This window comes from Puma concolor, chromosome E3 (assembly GCF_028749965.1).
Source record: "Puma concolor isolate L17-30 chromosome E3, mPumCon1.1.hap2, whole genome shotgun sequence".
NCBI lineage: Eukaryota > Metazoa > Chordata > Mammalia > Carnivora > Felidae > Puma > Puma concolor.
The window spans coordinates 22,764,958-22,790,066 of record NC_141682.1 but is presented as its reverse complement, the minus strand read 5'-3'; the positions used below and the strand labels follow the sequence as shown (position 1 = coordinate 22,790,066).

At 46.5% G+C, this 25,109-nt stretch overlaps 1 protein-coding gene and 1 long non-coding RNA gene across 10 annotated transcripts in view; one reads left to right on the top strand and one right to left on the bottom strand.

The window, feature by feature from the left end:
• The window catches only part of LOC147573055 (uncharacterized), a 176,743-nt gene that overhangs the window by 9,609 nt on the left and 142,025 nt on the right, over positions 1–25,109 (bottom strand). For 5 of the 7 annotated variants that reach the window (XR_015245640.1, XR_015245642.1, XR_015245643.1 and 2 more), the window contains exons 2-3: positions 12,355–12,394; positions 1,967–2,143 (exon numbers count right to left, since the gene is read on the bottom strand). This is a non-coding gene — a long non-coding RNA (uncharacterized LOC147573055). Of the gene's footprint in view, positions 1–1,966; positions 2,144–12,354; positions 12,395–23,083; positions 23,899–23,925; positions 24,044–25,109 lie in introns of all 7 variants that reach the window. The other 2 variants (XR_015245641.1, XR_015245639.1) reach the window with 2 other exon arrangements.
• Positions 1–25,109, top strand: part of LOC147573059 (leucine carboxyl methyltransferase 1-like) — a 57,215-nt gene that overhangs the window by 25,917 nt on the left and 6,189 nt on the right. For 2 of the 3 annotated variants that reach the window (XM_086692673.1, XM_086692674.1), the window contains 3 exons: positions 378–439; positions 4,274–4,376; positions 7,861–7,981. In XM_086692673.1, coding sequence (XP_086548799.1) covers positions 378–439; positions 4,274–4,376; positions 7,861–7,981 — 286 coding nt within the window. Of the gene's footprint in view, positions 1–377; positions 440–4,273; positions 4,377–7,860; positions 7,982–18,449; positions 18,873–25,109 lie in introns of those variants that run through there. The other variant, XM_086692675.1, reaches the window with a different exon arrangement.

The window sequence follows — 25,109 nt, the reverse complement described above, 5'->3', positions numbered from 1 at the left end:
GTGATTAATAATGGTTAAAATTTTTAATTGAGTGAGCAGAAGCAGGAAACGAGAGATGGCTTGGAAAACACTGGAACGTTTGGAAACATATCGCTAGCCTACCTTTGGCGATTTCTACGTCTTGAATGTTTCATGATCAGTTTGTGACTTGACGTCAGATTCGGAGTGTAACACTTACTGACCTACTCTGACAGCTGATCCACTGAATTTTTCATGTGTGTGCCTAGGGTCAGACGTGATTAAGCAGCAGGCCCTCTGGAGTCGCCCTTGCTTTGAGCAGTAGCGGTACCTATTGGCCATTTCGGTAGTGGGTGTTTGCGTTTTTTCACTAACTAAGCTACTTGACTCATTTCTCTCTCTTTCCCATCTTCCCATAGACACAAGCCTTTCTTATTACAACCCATTATAGAATTACATTCAGAGGACACACTGCAAATTGGCAAGTACCCTTAACCTAAGTAATACAGTATGGGCTACCTCTCTGCTTTTCTTCCCCCTTTCTTTTTAAAGATGGTGTGTGTGTGTGTGTGTGTGTGTGTGTGTGTGTGTGTGTGTGAGAGAGAGCCTGCGCGTCTGAGTCTGCGCGTGTGTGCACATGAGGTCACAGGGTGTATACTTCTGCATCACATTTACTGTGAAGGAACTTGAAACAATTTTTTGTATGGCCCCTCTTAGGTGTCCATAGGTCCCAATCTTAAATCTTTTGAAAAACATTTCAGTGAGTTGCAAACATTTCAAATATAGGAGCTTCTTCCCGAAAATCTTTTCCTTGGAAAAATCCAGTCCGGCAGCCTCAGACCCTGACTCCTACATGGCTGCTTCGCTGAGAGGGAATGCACATCCCCACCGCTGTTGTCTCGTACCTGACCCGCTTCACCTGTTACGTTAGGTCCTTGGCCCCGGGGCTCAGTTTTTCCCCGTAAGTTTTCAGTATGAGTGTTTCCAACAACTCTTTCCTCCCTTCTAAGCCTTTGAAACTAAGATCACAAACACTCTTCCAGAATGTCCCATTGTGTTCAGTGTGTGTCTGACAGAGAAGTTCAAGGGGCTTATTAATAATTCAGGCCAGAAAACATGCTCAGAGAGGATGGCCTTAGATGGTGGGCACAGAGAACACAGGAAACGTCAGGCAACTAGACAGGCCTCTACACCAGCACAGTGCCCTCGTCACGCTCCTAGTGAACAGACTCCCACAGAAACTAATATCTCCTCCATCCTTTGTTTCCGTCGTACAAATTTTTAAGTAGAACCTCCTCAGGCTTTGCCATTGGCTGGCACATCTGCTTTCTCTACATTGTAGCCGTCACACTTTTCTGTGTATTTGGTTAATATTTGCGTCAGGGGGCGCCTGGGTGGCGCAGTCGGTTAAGCGTCCGACTTCAGCCAGGTCACGATCTCGCGGTCCCTGAGTTCGAGCCCCGCGTCAGGCTCTGGGCTGATGGCTCAGAGCCTGGAGCCTGTTTCCGATTCTGTGTCTCCCTCTCTCTCTGCCCCTCCCCCGTTCATGCTCTGTCTCTCTCTGTCCCAAAAATAAATAAAACGTTGAAAAAAAAATTTTAAAAAAATATTTGCGTCAGAAGGATTAGCTGTAATGAAAGGGTTAGCCCTTTGCGTTGCCTTCGACCCATCAGTGTAGAAACAGCTCAAGTAGAAAGTAAAGACCCTGCGTAATCTCTCCCCCCACCACGATAACCACCGTGCAGGCTGTTTTCTCCTGTGGATGGACAGTGTACCTAGAGGCAGGTAAATATCACGCGTAAGAAAATACACATGGAAATAGAATCCCGTGCCCGGCCCGCAAAAGGTTCAGTAAATTTTTGTTGAAGGAATGTATGCTTATATTGAATAAATAAATATATATGATGTAGATCAACATGCATTTGTTGAAAGAGGGAATCTATACTTCTATAAATAAATAAATACAGTTTTATGTATAATTTTAGTAAAGCGAATCATTTACACGTACTGTTTTGAAACTTGTTCTTCGTGCATCCTAGTGAAGCACGGCTGTCTTCATGTTGCCATATTAGATCTACCTCGTTATTTCTGGTGACTTCGTAGTACTCCTCTGCATGGAAATTCCATTTTACTTAACGTCTTCGCTCCTGATGGTCCTTTAGATTGCCGCCTTCTTTATGGTTTCCTGTGAAACAGTTTTGTAGAAAGCCTAGTTATAGGTGCATATTTGCAGGAATTGCCAGTTCAAAAAATTGTACCTTATGAATTCTAATAGCTACTGCCAAGCCGTGCTTCAAGACCCTTTCGACTAATTTGTATTTTCACTAGAGTAGATGAGGGTTCTCTTTCCCTACACCCTCGCTAACACTGGCTACTACCATTTTTAAAAATTCCTGCCAGTCTGCCAAATCTATGAATTAAAAAATTTTTTGTAACTTTTTTTGTTTGTTTTAAATTTTTATAACTTTGAACGTGCTAGTGGAACGGAGTACCCTTCCTTCTGTTGGCCTGTGGGATTTCTTTGTAAATTTCCTTTGCTCATATATTTTCCAGTTGCATTGTTTCATTTTCTTTTCAATTTATAGGAATCCTTTACAACATAAAGCAATGTTCTTTGATATAAATCCCTCATCAACTGTTGATTGGCAGATTTCTTTCCTAGCCTTTCACTTGGTTTTTAACTCTGGGTTTGTGTCTTGTGTAGGCAAATTTTCTAGTCCTGTCCTTGATAGTTTTTGATCTTGCCATCATACTGGGAGAGGGACAGTTGAAATAAAAATTAATGAAAATACAAATGTGAGTGAAAATTTGAGAAAAGTGATAGGCGATGATAACACTGACACACTTTCACTGAAAAATTGCCCTATTTCATTAAACCTTTGAGGCTGTGATTGCAAGAATCACACTATTTATTTTCCATCAGGAAAGAAAAGGTGCTGCTAAGTTAAACCGAAACGTTATTGACTGATGCATCCTCATTTCAGAAATGTGAAACTGAGAAAAAATACGCATCTTGAAATTGATCATTTCTTAAAGCTGAAATATGCATGAGGTGAAACTTAAAAGTATCTAAATGGGCACACAATGAAAAGTAAGTCCGAATGAGTAAATCAAGGGGGACGTCTGGGTGGCTCAGTCAGTCAAATGGCTAAGTCTTGATTTGGGCTCAGGTCAGGATCTCACAGTTCATGAGTTTGAGCCCTGCACTGGACTCTGTGTTATTAGCACAGAGCCTGCTTGGGATTCTTTCTCTCCCTCTTTCTCCACCCTTACCCCACTCTCCCCCCACCCCCACCCCCCGCCATCTCTCAAAATAAATAAGTAAATGAACCTCCATGTACCCATCACGGAACTTTTAACTGTGGCCAATTTCATCCGTTCCAGTGGTTCTAAAAGTGTAGTCCTGGACTAGTGACATCACCACTGCGGAGCATTTGTTGGAAATACAGATGTCTAGCTTTTGAAAGAATTTGACAAAATGTCTACTTCTGGAAGATCTGCTACATCAGAAACCTGGGGGGTAGAAGCCATCAGTCTGTTTTAACAAGCCCGCCAGGTGATTCTGATGACTGCCAAAGCTCGAGAACCACTATAGAAACCAATGCTGTCTGACCTCTGTGGGAGCATTTTCAAGCAAATGTCATCATTGTATTTGTAAATACTTTAGAAGCTATTTTCTTTTAAACACAGTATCTCACAAATTGGCACGACATTTAGAGAGTGGCCAGCCGATCGGTACCAATACTTAAATAGGTTACCCTTTGACCTCCTAATTCTACTCCTAGAGACCTACTTAACTGGACAGGTGCTTCATGAGGTCTATACAAAGATGCTCATCGCAGTGCCTCAGATGGAGAAAATTTGGAGATACCACAGGCCTAATCGTGAGGGCTTGGCTGAGTAAGTCGTTTTATCCACTGATGGAATGCTAGGAAATCATTACAGACGATGATGTCATTGATATTACTGTTAAGTAGGAAAAGCAGTTTTCAAAAGAAGAATTGGCCCTGTTTTCTTTTTCCTGTGTGATGTGTGTGTACGTATTTGTGTGACAGAAAATGTGCTTATGTTGTGTGTATGGGGTTATGTTGTATGTATAGAAGAAAGACTGGAATGTTCTATACCAAAACATTAATAGTTGGAAGATGTGATTTTCGTTCATTCCACCCTCCTCCTTCCTGATTTTTTTTTTTTTCCTTTTTGCAGTGGGACATGTATTTGTGTAATGGAGAAAAAATAATTTAATTTTGAAAAGAAATCCATTGAAATGATCATCTCTGGATGAATTTCTGTTGAAATGATAATCTCTTTCCAGATGGACACCTGTTGGATTCAAAGAGCTATGCCATTATTGGAGCAGATCTCCGAGATTCACCTGAACTCGAAGAGAAGCTAAAGAAATGGAACATGAATCCACAGTGAGATCTTGTTTTAACCTCTTACGCGTTTGTGATTTCATGCGAATACGAAATAAGGTCAGGTGAAAGTGCAGCATGAGACCCGTGTTCCGTTTTTAATTCTGAAATGTTTATCATTTCATGGCTATGAGGGAGGTTTTCTAAGTTTTTGAGAAGCAATGTTTCTCCTGTTTTCACATCAGAATCACGTGTATTGCTTTTATGACATACTGATGCCTAATACCATAAAGTTTGAGAGAAGATAATTCTATGTATAGAAACCTACAACTGCAGGGCGCCTGGGTGGCTCAGTTGGTTAAGCGTCCAACTCTTGATTTCCGCTCAGGTCATGATCTCACGGTTGGGGAGATCGAGCCCCATGTCAGGCTTTGCGCTGACAGCTTGGAGATTATATTAAGTATGCGTGTGAAAGCAGTTGAACGGAAATTGGCGCATAAGCTATAATCTGTAGATTATTACAGTTGCAGTGGTAACCAGCAGCAACCCGCTGCGAACGTAGAAACACACCATTTGGGCAAATGTGCTACATAGCCAGGGAAATAACCACTTACAAATCAGGAGAGCTCTTGGGATGCCTGCGTGGCTCAGTTGGTTAAGCATCCAACTTCTGATTTCGGCTCAGGTCGTGATCTCATGGTTCATGAGATTGAGCCCCACATTGGGCTCTGTGCTGACAGAGCCTGCTTGGGATTCTTCCTCCCTCTCTCTCTGTTCCTCCCCTGCTTGCCCTCTGTCTCTCTCAAAATAAGTAAATACACTTAAAAAAAAATTAATCAGGGGAGCTCCTGATAGGCAAGTTTGCCTCACTTCTGGAGATTTACAAAATGGATAAGGAACAGCGGCTATCACAAGTATTAGAATTACATCCATAGTTCTCTGGGGTTCATTTGTGCTCTGTGTTTTCCTCCGTGGGCTGTTTTCGCTTCACTTAGACTTCTCTTCTGAAAAGTATTAATCCTGTTTTTAATATTGGCGAAGCTACCTCTTAAAACTACACTGTAAACGTGTTTAACTTTTCATTTTCAAATAATTCAAATTTGTAAAAAAAAAGTTGCAAAAGCTGTACAGGAAATTCCCACGTAGCCTTCTCCACCTGGCTTCCCCCCATGTGGTAATACCGTATGTAATAGTCGGTGCCTTTTGCATTAAAAAGGTTTTTGGAGGGGCACGTGGGTAGCTCAGTCGGTTAAGCATCCGACTTCAGCTCAGTTCGTGGTCTCATGGTTCGTGGGTTCGAGCCTTGCATCAGGCTCTGTGCTGACAGCTTGGAGCCTGGAGGCCTGGAGCCTGCTTCAGATCCTGTGTCTCCCTCTCTCTCTGCCCCTCCCCTGCTTGTGCTCTGTCTCTCAAAAATAAATAAACATTTAAAAAAATTTTTTAAATCAATAAAAACGTTTTTGGAACTGTTTTTCTCTAATTACCAACCTATTGAGGTTTTGAAACTTTTTTTTCCACCCACTCACTTTTTCTAATCGTTCCTATTGATATAATCTGGGGTTTTAGACTTAGGTTAAAAAAAATTGCTTACTTTAAACTTCCTTTTAATGTTTTTCTTTCTGATTTTCAACTTCATCTTGGACTTCATTGTCTATCCTCTGGATTTAGTTCTCTCATTCTTTGTACCATGACCCAATTGGGTCCAGAGAGCATTTGTAGATATATACATACATATGTGTGTGTGTATTTGTATACACATACATATATATTTATTTTAGAGAGAGAGAAAGAGAGCATGTGCAAGTCAGGGAGAGGGGTAGAGAAAACGAGAGAGAGAGATAAGATCCCAAGCAGGCTGCATGCTCAACGTGGAGTGCCAACACAGGGCTCAATCCCATAACCCTCGGATCATGACCTGAGCCGAAATCAAGTCAGATGCTCAACTGACTGGGGTACCCAGGCGCACCTGGATATATATTTTTAATTTCATTTAGTGTTTATTTATTTTTGAGAGAGAGTGCGAGCACGAGCCGGGGAGGAGCAGAGAGAAAGGGAGACACGGAATCCGAAGCAGGCTCCAGGCTCTGAGCGGTGAGCAGAGCCCGATGTGGGGCTCGAACCCATGGACTGTGAGATTATGACTTGAGCTGAAGTTGGATGCTTGACCGACTGAGCCATCCAGGCACCCCTGGGTGTATATTTTTAAGTCACTTGAGTTGTACAACATTTCCTTGTCAAAAAAAGGAAAAAAAAAAAAAAAAAAGGAAATCCTGATAAACAGTAACAGTGGATAGTCGGGACTGTCAGGTCAAAGCCAGCAGCATTTGTGGGTAGCCTTTCTCTCTAGTGATCATGAGTCCAGGCACTGAGTCTAACTGCATGGGTTACATTCTGACACTAACGTACACGATGTTCTTTTCAGCAAATTTCTTGGGTATTTTCAGTTCAGACAATTTATTTGTTTTGAAATTCCCCGCCAATAAAAATAGGCAAAAATAATCTACGTGCTTTGTGAGAAAACTAGCAACCAGCCATGAGGAACAGCAGCGTAAAGGGGCAGAGAAGGAGGAGGATCCAGTAAAGGAGTCAGAAGGAGCAGGAATAAATCAGCAGAGCTCACATAATTTAGGGCTGCCTGTGTTCCCTTCCAACATGTAAAGCTTTTAGAGATTTCTGTAGGAGTTTATTGCTTTTCCTGTTTCGTAATTTGTTCGTTACTTCGGGTCTGGTAACTCAGACCGCATACTAATGTGTCATTTGCTGAAGACTGTTCGTGTTGTTTTTAATTCTTGATGACAAAAGTCTGTGTGAGAAGAATTAGATTCTGTTGAAGGGATAGCAGTATTTCTGCATTTTATCAGTCAGCTTTTGACGTGTACCAAAATCTCTGCAGCCTCAGCGGTCTCGAACAACTCACAATTCAGAGCAGTTCACAAGTTGCTCAGGATTGTGTGAGTTGACCATTTGGACTGGGCTTAGCTGGGTGGTTCTTCCACTGGAGCCAGCTGCAGCTGAGGTCCCCTGGGGTTCCCTCCTATGCGGATGCCTCATTCTCACGCACAGGGCCTCCCCTCCGATAGCAAGCCGGCTTGGGTTCATTGCCACACTGGTTCAGGCTGCTGAGCAAGAGGGCAAGGGCCAACGTGCAAGTGATTTTCAGCTTCCGCTTGCGTCGTGTTTGCTACTGTTGTATTGGCCACAGCAAGTTACAGGCCTAACCCAGATTCCAGGGGAAGGGAACTAGACTACCTGGGAGCAAGGGGTCTGCAGGGCCACCTCGTCACCATGTGCGGGCATGCCGGGGGAGAATTTGGAGCCAGCCAGACAAAACCTTGCTCAGTGCTCACGTTGTTACGGTCTGAAACTTTGGGTCACAACGGGGCTCTCCGCCTCTTACCGCCCTGATAGTTGACGTGCTATCCGGGGCTTCTCCTCTTCCTGCGGTGTGCACCCCAGGGTTTTCCTGCCCTGCCAGCACTATCCGTGGCTGCCGTTAGAGTCCCGATTTGATGAATACATACTTATGTGCCTTTTTTCTTCTCTGAAGATTGCCAACACTGCTGATAACGGAACGTGTGCTGGTTTACATGACTCCGGAGCAGTCGGCCGACCTTCTCAAGTGGGCAGCTAACAGTTTTGAGACAGCTGTGTTCATAAACCATGAACAGGTAAAAGGAAGCTCCAAGACCTTTGCGTGCTGTATGCGTTCGCGTGGTGGCTAACCCTCTCTGAGCAACCTCAGTATAAATTTCCACTCACTCTTTTCCTTCCGCCTCTGGCCACACACACATCTCCTTTTTAAATCGATTCCAGCAATTCCCAGCGTTCCTGATTTCTTAACTTCCTGCAAACTCGCAGCCAGGGTTTTTGGAACTTCTCTCTTGGCCTTTACAAAAACTTTGTAAAGTTCACATTTTACCGTTGTATTAATTATAGAGTCATAGATCGCGATGGAAGGAATTTTGGCTAACATATGGGTGTCAGGGTAGCGAACCCTGATTCCTTCCGAGGCAGGCAGGTGATGCAGTGGAGGAAGTTGGCCAGGTGTAAGGCAGACAGGAGTGCTGGGGACTCTGGTGAACCACAGTTCACCCCTGCTCAGTGCCACCTTGTTCCCATGTGGACATGGGAGCCCGGAGTTGAGAACCCCCAATTTTTCAGGAGAAGCTACAGTGTAGAATTTTAATGTAAAATTCCTAATTTGTAAGATCCCCGAGTTTGGCCCGCTGGTTGCCTGTTTTTCTCTTCTGATGTGGTGGGAAGGCTTCTGTTTTAGAGCTTTGGAATTACTCAGCGTGGGTCCGAGTCCTGGCCCTGGCTCTTAGGATTGGCCGGGTGCCCTTAGGCAGAATTGTAGGGTGGTTGGGAGTCCATGCTCTGGAGGTAGATTGCCTAGCTGTGTGACCTGGACAAGTTTCATAACCTCTCCGTGCTGTCTCTTGATCAGGAAAATGAGAATACTAACAGTCCCGACGTTAATAAGGTGTAGTGAGGAGTAAGCGAGTTAATTTGTACAAGAGCGTTTTCAGGATTGCCCGGCTGCTGAGCAGGTTATTAGCTGTTATTTGGATCTTTCTAAGCCCCAGGTCCTTGTTTTTGATTTTGATTTGTTTTTAAAAAAGTTCTCTACTTATTTTGAGAGAGAGCATGAGCAGGGAAGGAGCGGGGTGGGGATGGGTGGAGAGAATCCCAAGCAGGCTCTGCGCTGGCAGCCTGGAGCTTGACACGGGGCTTGATCCCACGAACTGTGAGATCATGACTTGAGCCGAAATAAGGCTTGGATGGACGCTCAAGTAACTGAACCACCCCGGTGCCCCCGCCAGGGCTTTGTTTATAAAGGGATAACTTCTCTGGACTATTATGGGAGTTCATGAGATGATGTGTAGCGGGAGGCACGTGACTGAATGCATGGTGGCTAATTTCATTGCTTATTTCATTTTAAGTTTATTGATTTTATTTTTTTCATCTCATTTTATTTTTAAATGGTGAGAGCAGTAAAGGCTTTGCCCCGTGTCACATAATTATGGACAGATCTAAGGCTAGACCTTGGTGGACTTTCTCACCCCTTCATGCTCCAGGCCACATTCCCGTAGAGGTGGTTCTCGGTTGAGTTTTCTTCCTTCCCTCTGTGTAACTGGGGGCATTCCTCAGACTCAGTCTTCAGTCCTGGTGAGTGGACATAATGGTAGCTGGCCTCATCTGGCTTCTGTAAGTCCTGGGAATCTGTCTTTGCTTGCAGAATACCAGGACTGGGGAAAATGAATTCTGCTTGCTTTCTTTTTTTAATTTATCTTATTTTTTTAGCGTTTGTTTTTGAGAGAGAGAGAGAGAGAGAGAGAGAGAGAGAGGGCGCGAGCAGGGCGGGGATAGAGAGAGAGGGAGACACAGGATGTGAAACAGGCTCCAGGCTCTGAACCGTCAGCACAGAGCCCGACGCGGGGCTCACACTCACGAACTGTGAGATCGTGACCTGAGCCGAAGTCGGCCGCTTAACCGACTGAGCCACGTAGGTGCCCCTGAATTCTGCTTTGTTTTCACACATTGTGGGTGTTCACCCTGCTCTGTTCACCTTGTTTCATTCGTGCATTCTCTTATTCAACATCATATAGCAATGGTGGATGAAGTGAATCTTGACCACGGACCCAGTCACTTGGGAGCAAGCCTGGGGATGTGTCCGTTTTAACTTAATTCAGCAATTTCCTAACAAATGCAAACCATCAGCCTCCTCAGGTGTACTAATTGCTCACATGCCTTCCGTGATTTCCTAATCAGTGTTTTAAAATGACAAAAACCACATGAATGATGAAAAAAAAATTTTTTTTAAATATTTATTTATTTTTTAGAGAGAGAGCGAGCAGGGGAGGGGTAGAGAGACAGACAGAATCCCAAGCAGGTTCCATGCTGTCAGCACAGAGCCCAGTGCGGGGCTCAAACCCACAAACTGTGAGATCATGACCTGAGCCAAAAATCAAGAGTCGGTCGCTTAACCGACCGAGGCGCCCTGAGTGATGCAGATTTCAGTACTGATACAATAAGGGTAGCGAACTTGTAGAAGTTGCTTGCTATGTAGCAGGCACCTTCCATGAGTGTGACCTGTATTAACCGACTTGTCACAGTAACCGGGTGTGGCGGGTGTGGCCGGTGAGGGGACCGAAGCACAGAGGGATTGGACAGCTTGCTGCCCACGGCCGCACGGCCTCACGGCCGGTAAGTTTCAGGCCAGGATTCAGACCCAGGCAGGAAGACGACGGAGCACATGCTCACAGGCACCCAGTGTGACCATCCGTGCCACGTAAGCCTCACACGTCCACCGAGAGAGAGTGATGCTGCTTCTTGCCTGCCACCGTTGTCACAGGAGCTCTGGGAATCATTTCGTATGGGGGGGGGGGGGGCGGGTAAGCATCTGCATGATGAAACAAGGCGTTCCTTGAAACTGGCAAACTCTTGAGGCCCCCGTGGATGTTCTAAGAAAGGGACAGGAGCAGACAGTTGCCACCTGCCTCCTGTGGGAATTCTGCAGTCCTCAAACTGCCTGCAAGGCCTGGGGCTTCAAGGGTTCAAGGAGGTTGTGCATATTTATTACTAACGTGGGATGTGGGAGAGAGAACACTGATGTGAAACCTAGTCTAGTTAAAGGTTATCGAGCCCAAGCAACATTTCTGAAAGTCTGAAAGTGAAGCTGAAATATACGATCAAAGCCAATGAGCAAATATTACTAAGAATAAGATTGTCAGGGCTCCTGGGTGGCTCAGTTGGTTAAGTGTCCAGTTTTGGCTCAGCTCATGAATTCACGGTTCAGGAGTTCAAGCCCCATATTGGGCTGTGTGCTGGCAGCTCAGAGCCTGGAGCCTGCTTCAGATTCCGTGTCTCCCTCTCTCTCTGCCCTCCCCTGCTCACATTCTCTCTCTCCCTCTCTCTCTCTCTCTCAAAAATAAAATAAACGTTAAAAAGAAAAATAAAAAAAAGAAGAATATGATTATCTAATAATTCTTTAAAAAAAAAACCCTCCTACTCTTAATAAAAACTTCCGGTCCTTAAAAACAACAACAACAACAAAAAAAACGTGCTCTTAGAATCTTCTACCTGCAGGTGGCTGTCATAATTTAGAAGGATGTTCTGACATGGGCTGGCATGGCATCATTTTTCTAAGCTATGCCAGCTCCTCTCTGTGGGAAGAGACAGAAAGTCACCCGGGAGCAGACTGCTGGTCTTCAGGGGCTCAGGTGAAAAGACCTGCCGAAGGTCATGGAATGAGAAGCAAGGACACAAGCAAGGAGGCTTAAGAGAAACCTCAGTGCAGAAGGGTTCTGTCTTTCCCGGCGTGCCGTGAGGTGGGCGGAGACGGAACGGGGTTGAGGCCGAGTGAAGGGATGTGCACAAAGGGTCCCAGGCCTTCTGGAAGAAACCCCCAGCCCCAAAGTTAGGGAAGCCTGTGAGAGACGAAGTGCAGTGGCCCCGGCCGAGGTCCCTGCAGGAAATATCCCTCCTGCAGGGCAGAAAAGTCCAGGCTGGTAACAGGCCACCTCAGGGCCTCAGGGTGGTTCTGACAGGTCTGGTCACCGTCACTGAGACTCTATGTCCGTCAGGAGCCAACTCAGCCCAGAAGTGGAGGAGGATAGCATGAGAGGCAAGAAGTGGAAACTCTAGGCTGTTGCTGGCAGGGCCTGTCCCATCAAGGACACCGTCATAGCAGCGAGCGACAGGCCCGCAGCCTGCCCGGGACCCGTGACCAGGCTGCAGTGCCGGTGGACCGGCCAGGCCAGCCAGCGCCTCCCCCACCCCACCCCGACACCTGGCACTTGAAAGCAGGACAGCCCCATCTGAACTTCACAGCATGACACCGAAGTTCCAGATCCCCTTTTTATCACCGTGCAACCCAACTGCTTTTCTTTCCTGCTCGGGACCATGCCGATCAGTCTCATCGTGTCTCAGATCATACATACAGACGTTCGTACACAGATCTGCTTCAGTTCTCGCCGATGAGGCTTTGTTTTGTTTTCCTCTTTAAGCAAAGCACTTTAAGAAGATTTTATTTTGTTACCTGTAACAGATCTTCACTGAGGACTTCTGTTTTCTCAGCTCTGTGGGAAAAAATGAAAAGCTCAGAGTCAGAAATCCAGAAATGCAAAGGAACTCGTGAAATGTAACAATTATTATCCCAGAGTTTAAAACAAAACAGCTAGGGACGGACGCCTGGGTGGCTCGGTCGGTCGAGCATTCAACTCTTGACCTCAGCTCAGGTCATGATCCAGGGTCGTGGGATCAAACCCCACGTCGGGCTCTGTGTGGAGGGTGGCGCCTGCTTGGGGTTCTCTCTGTCTCCCTCGGCCCCTGTCTCCCCCCGTTCCCCGCTTGTGTATGCATGCTCTCTCTCTCTAAAATAAAAAAATAAAAAATAAACAAAACAGGCAGAAATGAATGATAACGTGGGGAGAAATTCCACCAATGTTGACATCAGAGGGCTCCTTGAGCAAAACCAAAGAAAAAAGCCAGCAAACAAAAGTCTGCAAAGAATAGCAACCCCAAACAAGAACAAAGCCTCGAGACCAGTGGCTCCCAGACCTGGGCGTGTATAGAATCACTGAGGGTGGGGAGTGTGCGGATTTAAAATGCCAGTTTCCAGGCCTCACCTCTGTTCAAAAGCAGGTCTGGAACACGATCCTGCTTCTTTAAGAGGCCCTTTCCTCCCAGAATTCCATGGCCGAGACCCACAGGCCACCCTTGGAGAGAAGACTGCTCTAGAGGCGCCTCGCTGGCTCAGTCGGTAGAATGTGCAACTCTAGATCTGGGGGTCATGAGTTTGAGCCCCACATTGGGCATGGAGCCTACTTAAAATAAATTTAAAATAAATAAATAAAGAGCGCTGTAGAGAAGCTGAACCTTCAGTTCCTAAAATGATCATTTCTGGGGCGCCTGGGTGGCGCAGTCGGTTAAGCGTCCGACTTCAGCCAGGTCACGATCTCGCGGTCCGGGAGTTCGAGCCCCGCGTCAGGCTCTGGGCTGATGGCTCAGAGCCCGGAGCCTGTTTCCGATTCTGTGTCTCCCTCTCTCTCTGCCCCTCCCCCATTCATGCTCTGTCTCTCTCTGTCCCAAAAATAAATAAACGTTGAAAAAAAAAAAATTTAAAATGATCATTTCTGAGCTTGACAGCCTTACCGAAACACGTTTGTCACAAATCCAGGAACGTGATTCAATGATACACACACAAATAGTAACAACTGAGTACTTCCTTCAGGCATCTCATCTTTACTTTAAAAAGAAACAAAGTACTTTCACAGCGTTCTCCCACTCATGCTTTCCAATTATCATTAACTATGTAGACCTTTCCAGAAAGCCGACCTGGCGGCCATCAATCGGCAGAGGAACATCCTGAGTTGCTCGAGCCTCAGTTGCCAGATCACGCTACTTTCCGAGGACTCCTCTGCAGTCCAAAGGGGCAGCACTGTTGCTGTACTTAATACCCAGAATGACGGCAATCGAGGTGCCATAGTGGGACTTCTGGTTCAAACAGTGATTTAAGTCGAGTCATTTGACACCCCTGTAATCAAGTCATTTGATTACAAAGCAAATCAATGTATTTATTATCCTTTGTTTCATTTTACCAACTAGACCCTTTGCTTTCAATTTAGAGGTACTTTACCTAAAAAGGTATCTGGAGACTGAAATCTATGTGGAACATATTATACGAAAATGTTAACATACAGCTTGAAAATAAGTTGACACTACGTTTCCTGCCTTTATGGACACTCAGCCACATATTACACTGATAAAATTAATTTTAGAAAGAGATCCAATATCTCTTCTTAATCAGATTTATTTCTGGGCTTTCTAGTCTGTTCCATTTATGTATCTTTTTTATGCCAATACCATCCTATTTTGTTGACTACTGCTTTGTAATATACAGCCGACCCTTGACCAACATAGGAGTTAGGGGTGTTGACCCTGTGCAGTGAAAAATTGGCACGTAACTTTTAACTCCCTGAAAATTTAACTACTAGTAGCTACTGTTGACCAGAAACATCACTGAGAACATAAATAGTTGGTTAATATGTATTATATGTTATGTGCATTGTTTAATGTATTCTTACAATAAAGAAAGTTAGAAAATGTAATTACTTTTTAACATTTTTTAATGTTTATTTACTTTTGAGAGAGAGAGAGAGAGAGAGAGAGAGAGAGAGTGTGTGTGTGTGCGCGTGCAGGTGAGGGACAGAGAGGCTTCAGACTCTGAGCCTGTTAGCACAGAGCCCAATGCAGGGCTCGAACTCACGAACTGCGAGACCATGACCTGAGTGGAAGTTGGACGCTTAACCGACTGAGCCAGCCAGGCACCCCTAGAAAGAAAATGCTATTAAGCAAATTGTATGGAAGAGAAAATACATCTACAGTACTGTACTGCAAAAAAAAATCTGCATATACGTGGACTCATGCAATTCAAACCCACGTTGTTCCAGGATCAAGGAGTTTGAAATCGGGAAGTGTGACGCCTCCAGCCTTGTTCTTCTAGCGCAGGATTGCTTTTGCTGTTTCAGTCGTTTGTGGTTCCATGTGGATTTTACAATTGTTTTTCTTTTTTCTGTGAAGAATGCCATTAGAATTTTGATGGGAACTGTACTGAATCTGTAGACAGCTTTGGGTAGTATGGAGGTTTTAATATTAAATCGTCTAAACCATGAATACAGGCTATCTGGTAAGATTACTTTTTGTGACGAATCAGGAGTCTGGAATGTAACATACAAATTGGGGTGGCTCCTTCACACTAAGATACCCCCATTGGTCTATGCTAGCCCCACCTTAATTTTAGGGAACCACCATGGTCCCTACCTCCCCCAATACGTGCTCCAAATGACTCGATCTTTCTCATCACTGTGTCTGGTCCAAGGCTCAGCCCTTTCTATGCTGAACTGTTTGGGAGTGTTCATCTTTACCAGAGAATCTGCCAGTAGAACTTTTACCCAGGGAAGTCTAGCAATTACTCAGAATACTGGCCACGGTGCCCATTCAAAGAGTATATTAGCCACAGAAACTTGGTTTTTACTGAGATGTGATTTTTTTTTTTAAGTTTACTTATTTATTTTGAGAGAGACAGGGAGAGTGTGACTAGGGGAGGGGCAGAGAGAGAGGGAGAATCCCAAGCAGGCTCCTCGAGATCAGTGGCCAGAATCTGATGCAGGGCTCAATCTCACAATCTGAACCGCGAGATCATGACCTGAACTGAAATCAAGAGTTGGACACTCAACCGACTGAGCCACCCTGGCGCCCCTGAGATGTGATTTTTGATCAGATTTTAAAAATTCATGAATAAAGCAAAGAGGGAGAGCAATATGTTAAGCTTATCAAGGCACCTAGAGACAGCGCAAGCCAACGATTAAAAAAAAAACACTTGCTAAATCACATTGTTTTCAATCAGACATTTTTCTCCACAGACCTAAACTTTTTGTATGCGGGTCTTTTTCTGCTTCGTCAAGAGCCTTCTTTGTGTCCAATGTTCTGTGCTTGAAAACACACTTGAATGTTTCCTGTCTGTAACTGGGAAAACGATACAAAGCAGGAAAGCACTTCCGGCTCACCATTTTACTCTGGGGTTTGTTTTTTCCTATGCAAGCCACTGTGCAATCTCACTAGTCATTCAAACAAGGCTTACTTACATAGGGCAGCATTTTTAAATTTATTACTTTTTGGTAAAGCATTAACTTTTTCCCTTGTAATCCCCAAAACCTACAAGCGGCAGGGCTGTGCAGGCCTCGATGTCCTCCCCGGTTCCCTTGACTGGTTGTGGTAATGGCCGCCTTTCAGTCGTGCCTAACGGGAGTCTCACGCTTACTGGGCCAGAAGAAAACGGAAACGCCCCCAACCTGAAGCAGTTCAACTTACCCGGAAAGACACAGAGGCTTGCACTAGGGCACAGGGTCAAAGGAAAACCTCCAACTGGCGTGACAATTTCCAACTCTAATTGTGGACTGATTTCTGGAGAAGTTTCTGCCATCGGTACACTCAAATGCCCAACGCCACTAATGTGAAACACCACCCTGTTTCCCAGGATACAGACTACTGCACGTGGGCCGCGTCCACCTGCATAACGCACGTATCATGGGACCGTGGAAATAAATGCTCAAGTCCACACCTTCAGTGCATGCTGTGATCTGCCAAGCACTGTGCATGACTGACCTCTTCCCTGCGAGCCAGAGAGATCCACGGGGGCAGAGACCAAGTCTATCTCGGCCATCACTGCCCCCCCCCTTCCCCGGAGCACCCGGCTTGCCATGGCCACCTGCCTGCCACACCGTTGTGGGTGCTTCGTAAATACACACTGAATGCATTAACGAAAAAGCAAATGGCTGTCCCAACAATAGAGAATGGTTTGAAAAAAAGGTCTTTCTAGATTTCAACAGAGGTAGCAAGAAAAAAATCCAATAGCAGTAGGCAGAAAAGCAGACGTGTGCGTAGAATTGCCTTCCACAGTAAAATCCACAGCGACTAAAATTAAAACATGATAGTGCCTTCCCAAGCTAATGTTTTTTGTTTTGTTTTTTTTTAATGAAAGAAAGAAATACAGCAAGTAAACTACCCATATTACCAGGGGTCAGCGAACTATGGCCCACAGATCCAATCTAGCTCACTGCCTATTTCTGTATGGCAAGCTAATGGTTGTTACTTTAAAATGGTTGGGGGTGGGGGAAAGAAACTCCAAAGAGGAACATACGTACGATGCGCAAGGATGCTACGAAATTCAAGTTTCGGTGTGCACAAATCAAGTGTGACTGGAGCACAGCCAGGCTGATACGTTTCTGCATCATCTATGGCTGCTTTCACACCACAACGGCAGGGTGGCGTTACTGCGACAGAGACCAGACGGCCTGTGGAGCTCAAAATATTTACTCTCTGGCTGCCTACCAACCAGGGTGCCAACCCCGGCTGCACACCAGTGATCCTCACGGGGTGTGGTGCAAACCTCGCAAGGAGGCTTTCTGGAGTCACTTTGAGGACTGGTACGTGAAGCCGGTCCGGAGGCGTGTAGCCGGCCTTCTCCGAAGTCCCGCCTCATGTTTGAGAAGCTGCCGCTAAAATGAACGGGGGCGGCTGACTCTGATGATACAGTCCAAATGTGAGGCGCAGCCCGATGCTGGGGACGTTGGTGACAGGCGGAAATCAGACGTGATGTCTCTCCTCCCCCTACCCACCTCCACCCACTCCCCACCCCAAAACCCACTGAAATATTGTAACTATTGTTCTCTTCCCAATGCTTACCGACACACCAATGTCAGGACAAGTTCTAAATAAATACCACTGCCTGGGTCAGGCGTCGGCAAACTTTCTCCGGAAAGGCCAGATCGTAAATATTTCGGGCTTGCAGGCCACACCATTGCTGCTGCAACTACTCCGCTCTGCCACTGAGACACAGAGGTTGTCACAGACAACATACAGACGAATGGACCTGGCCATGTTCCAATAACCGTGACTTCTGGCCGCTGAAATGTGAGTTCACATAACTTTCCTAGGTCACAAAATATTCTCCTGATTTTTTTCCCAAACACTTAAAACTGCATAGTTTGCTGACCTCTGATCTGTGTACCGGTTCAGTGTGGTTTCCCAAGAAGCTTTGATCTTTTCTAATCACTCCCAATTCTTCTTACTTTGAAGGGGGATGTCTGCGCGTTCCCAACTTGCTCTTCTGAAGGCAAGCGGCGCCGCTAGCTTTTCGGGATTTCACCAGCTCTGAGCCACTCTCAGCCCGAGAGCAAAAGCTCACCTTTTACCACTCAGTCCCTCTCTCCCCAGGGATGGCAAACACACGGCCCCGAGAGCCAACACGAACTTCAAACATCAGTGCCTTCCCACTGCCCCAAGATTCTGGTGTTGACGGCTTTGGTTGACCAAGCCACACGAGAGTTCATAATTCTGTTGGTTTTTCACTTCAACCATCACTTGGGTGTATCCAAAAAAAAAAAAAAAAAAAAAAGTGAGACACGGAGAGAATTTTTAATAAACTGATTTGAAATGCTGGTTACCTGCAAATATTTAAGTGCATGTTTGAGAAAGAATATAAACTATGACCCATCAATTGAGGCATCTCAATACGGTCTACAGGGCAAAGACATACACGGTCACCGACTGCAATGAAATTTATATTTGCAGGGAAATGACAGCGGCCAGATGCATTCTGCCGGGAACCAGATTTTGAGCAACGCTGTCCTCTCCTGGTACAAGCCTTTACAAAACCCACTTGAGCCTCTGTGCCCAGTCTGGACACACTCGTCTGATTTCACAGTGAGCCAGGGAACTACTGGGTGACTTTTTCCTGTTCTGTCTCATTAGATTAGCGGTCTTCTTAAATTTCTGGGCAGTGATCTGAAGTCTACCTAACTGGATTTTAAAAGTAAAGGAACCCTATGACACTTTATAAAAATGAAACAATTTGTTACACATTCCAAAAGTAGTTTTAAAAGACTTAAAAGAGGGTTTATAGACTTCTAAAGGGAAAGTATGGGAAAAGAAAAACAGAAGACCCCTGCATAACACTGAAAAGGAAAAGGGTAGTTTTCAGAGGGAAAATGATCAAAGTATTCTGGTAATAGGATGGGTGAAATATACCTAATACCTATTTGTATATACCTAACACATATACCTACGTACATAATTGCCTTCATGTTTATAGCTTTCCTAAGATTAATACCGTTTACTTTTTACCTTAAACAACGATAACAAAACCCTGATGGCTCTTAACTGAATCTCTGTATTATTATTATTATTTGAATTCCAGTCAATAAGATGAAAGGTTATATTCTCAGATAAACGGAATTGGGTTTTATTGTCTTCCTACGCACGTAAGCTTATCCCACAGCTTTTTGTTTGGTCAGCTGGCCTTTTTCCCCCTCTGGCACACGAAATGGAATCTATTTGCTGTCCCTGCTGTAACCATGTGCTCCACCAACAATTTCTGCTCGTGGCAAAGTCGGAAGGAAGCTCGCTGCCGGGGACACTGTGCAAGTCCCTGCGGTGGTCTCCCCAGGGGAGTCATTTAGATAGTAAACCTGCTTGGGCCTGAGGGCAGCTGAGTTTGAGATTTCAAAATGTACTGAAGCAGGCAGAAATATGTGAGACCTATTTTGTAAAGGATCTCAACGCGGACAAAGCATGTGGAGCTAAATCCTATCGGGGAGGGGGGCGGTTCTGGGATGGGGGATTCAGTTTACTGCCACAGCCGGGCAAGAAGTCAGGCGGAGGCGAAAGGCCATACACAAAAAAATGTAAAGCAGAAGTGCCAAAGGCAAGGCCACACGAATTCAGGGCTCGGCTCTGACTCAGTGCCGTGGCCACCGGCAGGGAGGCACTCCGCATCTTAAGACAGGTTGTGCAAGCTCTTTTCCAAATGCTTCTCCCTAAGTCAGCACATCTGGACTTTGAAAAGCACGTTTCCATAAAAAGCGGGTTATAAATGATCATTAAGCTCTCAGTCCAGGACCCGTTGGGCTTACGGCTTATCTGAAGTGCTCATTACGCTTACGGCTTATCTAAAAGGCAGCCCTTGTAGGCGCCTATTGATTTCTCTGAGCCACTGTGAATCTAGACAACGGTAGTAAAAAAAAAAAAAGAAAAATCCAAGAGGTAACAGCGATTCTCAACCATAGCTACACATTATAATCCTGGGGGCTTTAAAAATACTACAGGTGATTCCATTTTTTTTTTTTTAATATTTATTTTTGAGAGACAGAGAGACAGAACACGAGCAGGGGAGGGGCAGAGAGAGAGGGAGACACAGGATCCGAAGCAGGCTCCAGGCTCCGATCTGTCAGCACAGAGCCGGACGCGGGGCTCGATCTCACTAACGATGACAGTGTGACCCGAGCCAAAGTTGAAGTTTAACTGACTGAGCCACCCAGCCACCCCCAGATGATTCCATTTGTATGAAATGGCCAGAAAAAGCAAATCTACAGAGGCAGGAAGCAGATTAGTGTTAACTGAGGGCAGGGGTGGAACTGAGCACTGACTCTAAAATGGCCTAAGGGATCTCATCGGGGTGAGAGAACTTTTGTAAAATCAGACTGTGGTGACGGTCACACGATGCTGTCGGTTTGCTAAGAAATCACTGAGTTTTGGGGGCGCCTGGGTGGCTCAGTCAGTTAAGCGTCTGACTGCGTTCGGCTCAGGTCATGATCTCGCAGTTCGTGAGCTCAAGCCCCACATCAGGCTCCATGCCGACAGCTCAGAGCCTGGAGCCTGCTTCGGATTCTGTGTCTTCCTCTCTCTCTGTTCCTCCCCTGCTTGCACGCTGTCTGTCTGTCTGTCTCTCTCTCTCTGTCTCAAAAATAAACATAAACATTAAAAAAGGAAAAGAAAGAAAGAAATCACCGAGTGTTGCATTTAAAATGTGCGAGTTCTACGACATCCCAAGGTGGTTTCAGAAAGATTAATACCCGGACCCCAAGCCGGAATGACCGAATGGAACCTCTGGGGGTAGGGCAGGGCATTCTGTCGTAAAGCTTCCCCGGCCATTCCAAAGTACGGCGAGGGTTGAGAACCCCCGAGGGAGGAGGGTCAGAGGACCGAAGCTGGCAGGTGGCGCGGTAATCACCAGGACGCGACAGAAAGAGGGTCCGGCAGTAAATGGCTGGGAGTAGCAAAAACAGAGGTGCTCCCAGAGAACGGGCCGCGGCCGCACCCTTGCTGGGTCAGTACTGCCTGGAACGGGGTCTGATGTGTGTGACTCACAACCGAGCTCACGCTCCTGCCTTTGCAGGCTGAGTGATAAGAACCCGAGGGCTGGCGGACTCTTAAGGTTCACCGCAGGCAAAGAAGGAGACGGAATGCGGTACGAGCCGAGTCAGGGCTCTGGGGTCAGACAGATCTGACTTGGGAGTCCCAGTGCTGCTGCTTGGTCGCTGCAAATATGAGTGCCCATGCCTTCCACAGTCAAATGGGAACGATGGTCATAATAATGCCACCACCACAGTGATCGTTTAGCGACGCCATTCATCTCCTTCGGCTCATTAATGTGGTCCCGGGTGAGGGTTCACGGAGCGTCAGCTGTCCGGAGCAGTACGACAGATGACCGCCACCTTCAGATAACTCCCAAGCTAAGTCTTATCTGTGGAAGGCTTCTGCAGTGACCAAGCGTTCTAGCTTCTCCCAGAAGTTACGGCCGAGTGCAGGCCACACAAAGATAAAACCACAACAGAAGCGGGCAGCCCGTTCAGCTACAACAAAGAGTTGGTTGTGGTCACACTGCGTGGGCTGGAGGCCCCCAAAGAGAATCACAGGCACGTAACGCACAGAAACTCAGAGACCTAGTATGTGGTGAGTTAGCAAAAACCCTTCATCGAAGGATCAACGTCTCAGTCCTCTGTGCCTGACGCCGCTGGGAATGAGGCTATACAAATGCCAGCCCTGGTGGTTCTCAGGTGTGCCTTCCCAGAGGGCCAAAGAACTCTCCGGACAGAAACCATCTTAGGATGACCTTGCTATGAGATGTGTAGATCTTCATTCATTCAGCCGGTATTCGTGGAGCCCTCTCTAAATGTCAAGCACTGGGGAGGCTAGAAGGAGAGAAATGAGCCGCAGTCCCCACCCTTGGGAGCTAAAAGGAAAGACAGAAATGTAAAGAACCAACTTTGTTCCGAGTTTCTGGGAGCAGAGCAGCAGAATGGATTGTGCGGCCAGGAAAGGCTTTACAGGGAAGCAGTCTAAGCAGACCCCAACAGTATGGGAGAGGGAATGCGCAAAGGGTCCTACACTAGGGCACAGAAGAAGAGGAGAGGGGGGCCTGGCTGAAAAGAACCAAGAACCAGGAACTAAGGGGCAACAGGGAGCCATTGATGGTTTCTCTGTCCTGGAGTGGCATCAGATTTGAGTTTCAGAATGAAAATTCTGACCCTGGAGGACAGGCCAAAGGTAGGAGAGCATTTGAAGGCCTCTGCAGTTATTCAGGGAGTGAACAAGAACACAGGCAGGAAGCCCTCCCAGTCTGATCTGGGCCGATGCCATGCTGCTATTTTAAAAGAAATGGTAGGACTGACTCACCGACTATAAACCATCAACTTGAAAAACGCTTTAAAAAGTTCAAGGAAAACCTCTAAAATGTGGAGGTCTCTCTGATCAGGAAATAAATCAGAATAGAAGCTAGAATTCATGGACATAACTCAGGTAATCAACCAGCTTTCCAGTACTAGATTAAGCTTGCATTCGTACATTCCTCTCTGTTATGAAAGCGCTTTTGCATAATTATTTCATTTTATTCTCTTACACGTACCCTTATGGGGCAATTTTTATCCCTAGCTCACGGGTGTGGAAACTGGGGCAGCCACCCGTTAAATAAATGACATGGGAACCGAAGCCTTTGGACCCTCAGGAAGAGCAGTTTTAAGGTCCCTGACCAAAGCGGACTCTCTCCTCATTTGTTTTCACGCCAGATTCTGGTCCCGGCTCCACCACAAACTAACCTTAGGCTCTAAAAATACAACTCGTGACATTCCTGTACCTCACTTTATTTACGTTTGCATCAACCATCTCATGCAACTTTTAAGAGATTGCAACAAAACAGAATGTTTGTGAGAAAAGAGAATATTTGAAACCTTCAAAGCTGTGCTTTGCAAATGTACGGTCGTATCTGTATAAACAACAATAAATGCTACAGATTTTTCAAGGCATGCAAGGCAGAGAATTTGAAATAACTGTGGATCCCCTAAGTGTCTAGGAGGAGAACACAATGCAGACGTAGCCCAGAAAGTTCCATGATCAGCGTGGTGCAGAAAATGAAGGGAAAAAATGTTCACCTGGAAAACTGGGGTGAGGCTCTTTTGCTGGATGACGGCGAGATTCTGGGTGGACAACACCATAAATCTTCACTTGCCCTTTTTTAAAGGTCAAAGAAAAGAGTGTTCCAACACCGTGGCTTGATGGAGGGAAGGACGCTATTGATGACTCAAAACAGAACGCGAGGTGTTTTTTTTTTTACCCTGAAAAAGAGGCTTTTCCCCCAAAGGATATTCAGAATGATGAAATGGTCCCTGAGTGGAACAGTACGGCCCATCGCTGCATTCGACCCCACAGGGTGTCATGCATACTTTGCCGCTAACCTTTTCACTCAGTTAGTCACTGAGCAAATATGTGTTGGAGTCCCTTCCATGAGCCATCGCGAGTAAGAGTCACGGCCCCTGTGCTGACTGGGCGCAAGGGCTGTCAAGGAAAGTAAGCGATTATGCTCCAGCGCAGTGAGTGAGGCACAGGGCCTCCGAGAGGAGAGGGCTGTCGTCTCCACCATCACAGCTAACTAACGTTTACTGAGCTCATACTATGCGCTTGGCACTGGTCCAGGTGCCTCGTAAGCGTTAACCCCCTTGACATTGGCGGTAACATCCAGGGGGTAAGTATCGTTACCTCCACGTTAGGTAGGAGGAAACGGAGGCACTGAAAAGTGACGTGACCTGCTCCAGGTTTCACGGGAGGGCGCTGAGTCTGGGCAGTTTTGCCCCCGAGATCCCGTTCTTCGCCTCTGTGTTCCGAGTGCTTTGCACGTGTGGACTCACTGAATCCTCAAGATAACTAAGCCATCGATGCTATCACCATACCCATTCTGGAGATGAGAAACCTAGACGCAGAGATGATGATAACTTACCAAAGGTTAGAAGTGATGGGAGGGCATCTGATGCAGGCCTGAGACAGCAGGAAGGTTTTCTGAAACTGGTGATGGCTCTTGAGACCTACTCCGTGAGCTGGATTTAGAAGCTTGGGTGCTGAGGAAGGGTACGTGAAGGCAGTGAGGACGGACGTGGGAAAGAGCGCGCGGGAAGAACACACGCAAGGCGATAACGGGGGTGGGAGAACCGTGGGCCCCGGAACCCCTCAGGCTTGGGTGTGTGGGGCCTGCTGGAGTCTGAGGGGGAGCGGGAGGTCAGGGCCGCCCACCACGGAAGGAGGGCAAGGGACAGCTGACGACACCCCCGACCCTGGGACCATCCGAGGCTCAGACAGGCAGAGCCTGCCGAAGAGCGGTGGGAACGACCGAGAGGAGGAGCGGTCCCTGCCGGCCTCTGCACCTCAAAATGAGTATCGGGCACTGGGCCACTACCGTAGGGAGGGCACGAGAGCTGAGGAGAGTTCTAGCTCTCCTGAGGCAGGCACACAAGTCCTACTAAGTTTGGGGGTAAGGCAGGACAACTGAGATAAACAAGAGCTGCCAAAGGAGACATTTTCATCCGACCCTCAAATAAGCGGAAGCCTGTGGCGAACTGAATGCGCCCAGAGCCACAGCAGAGCCCAGACTCCTGCAACAACAGACTAGCAGAGCTGAGTGCCTGCACGAACAGCCTGACACAAGAGGTGTGGCACTCTCAGCGTCGACACGTGGCTAGCATCCCGTCAAAACTCACCACAGGAGAAAAACAGAAACGATGCATTATCAGGACACGCAGTCAATGGAACTAGATCCAAAGACGGCCAAGATGTTGGAATTATTTTGCAGGGACTTAATTACAGTAAGTACCTTAGAGCATCTAGTGAAAAAGGCGGGCCGAACGAATGAGTAGATGAGGGGTTTCATCAGAGGTTTGGAAGTTGAAAGAAATGATCCAAACGAGGGGCACCCGGGTGTCTCAAGCCAGTTAAGCGTCTGACTTTGGCTCAGGTCATGATCTCACAGTTTGTGGGTTTGAGCCCCGCATCGGGCTCCGTGCTGACAGCTCGGAGCCTGAAGCCCGCTTCGGATTCTGTGTTTCCCTCTGTCTCTCTCTGTCTCTGTCTCTCTCTCTGTTGCTTCCCCGCTCGCGCTCTCTCTCGAAGATAAATAAAAACATTAAAAAA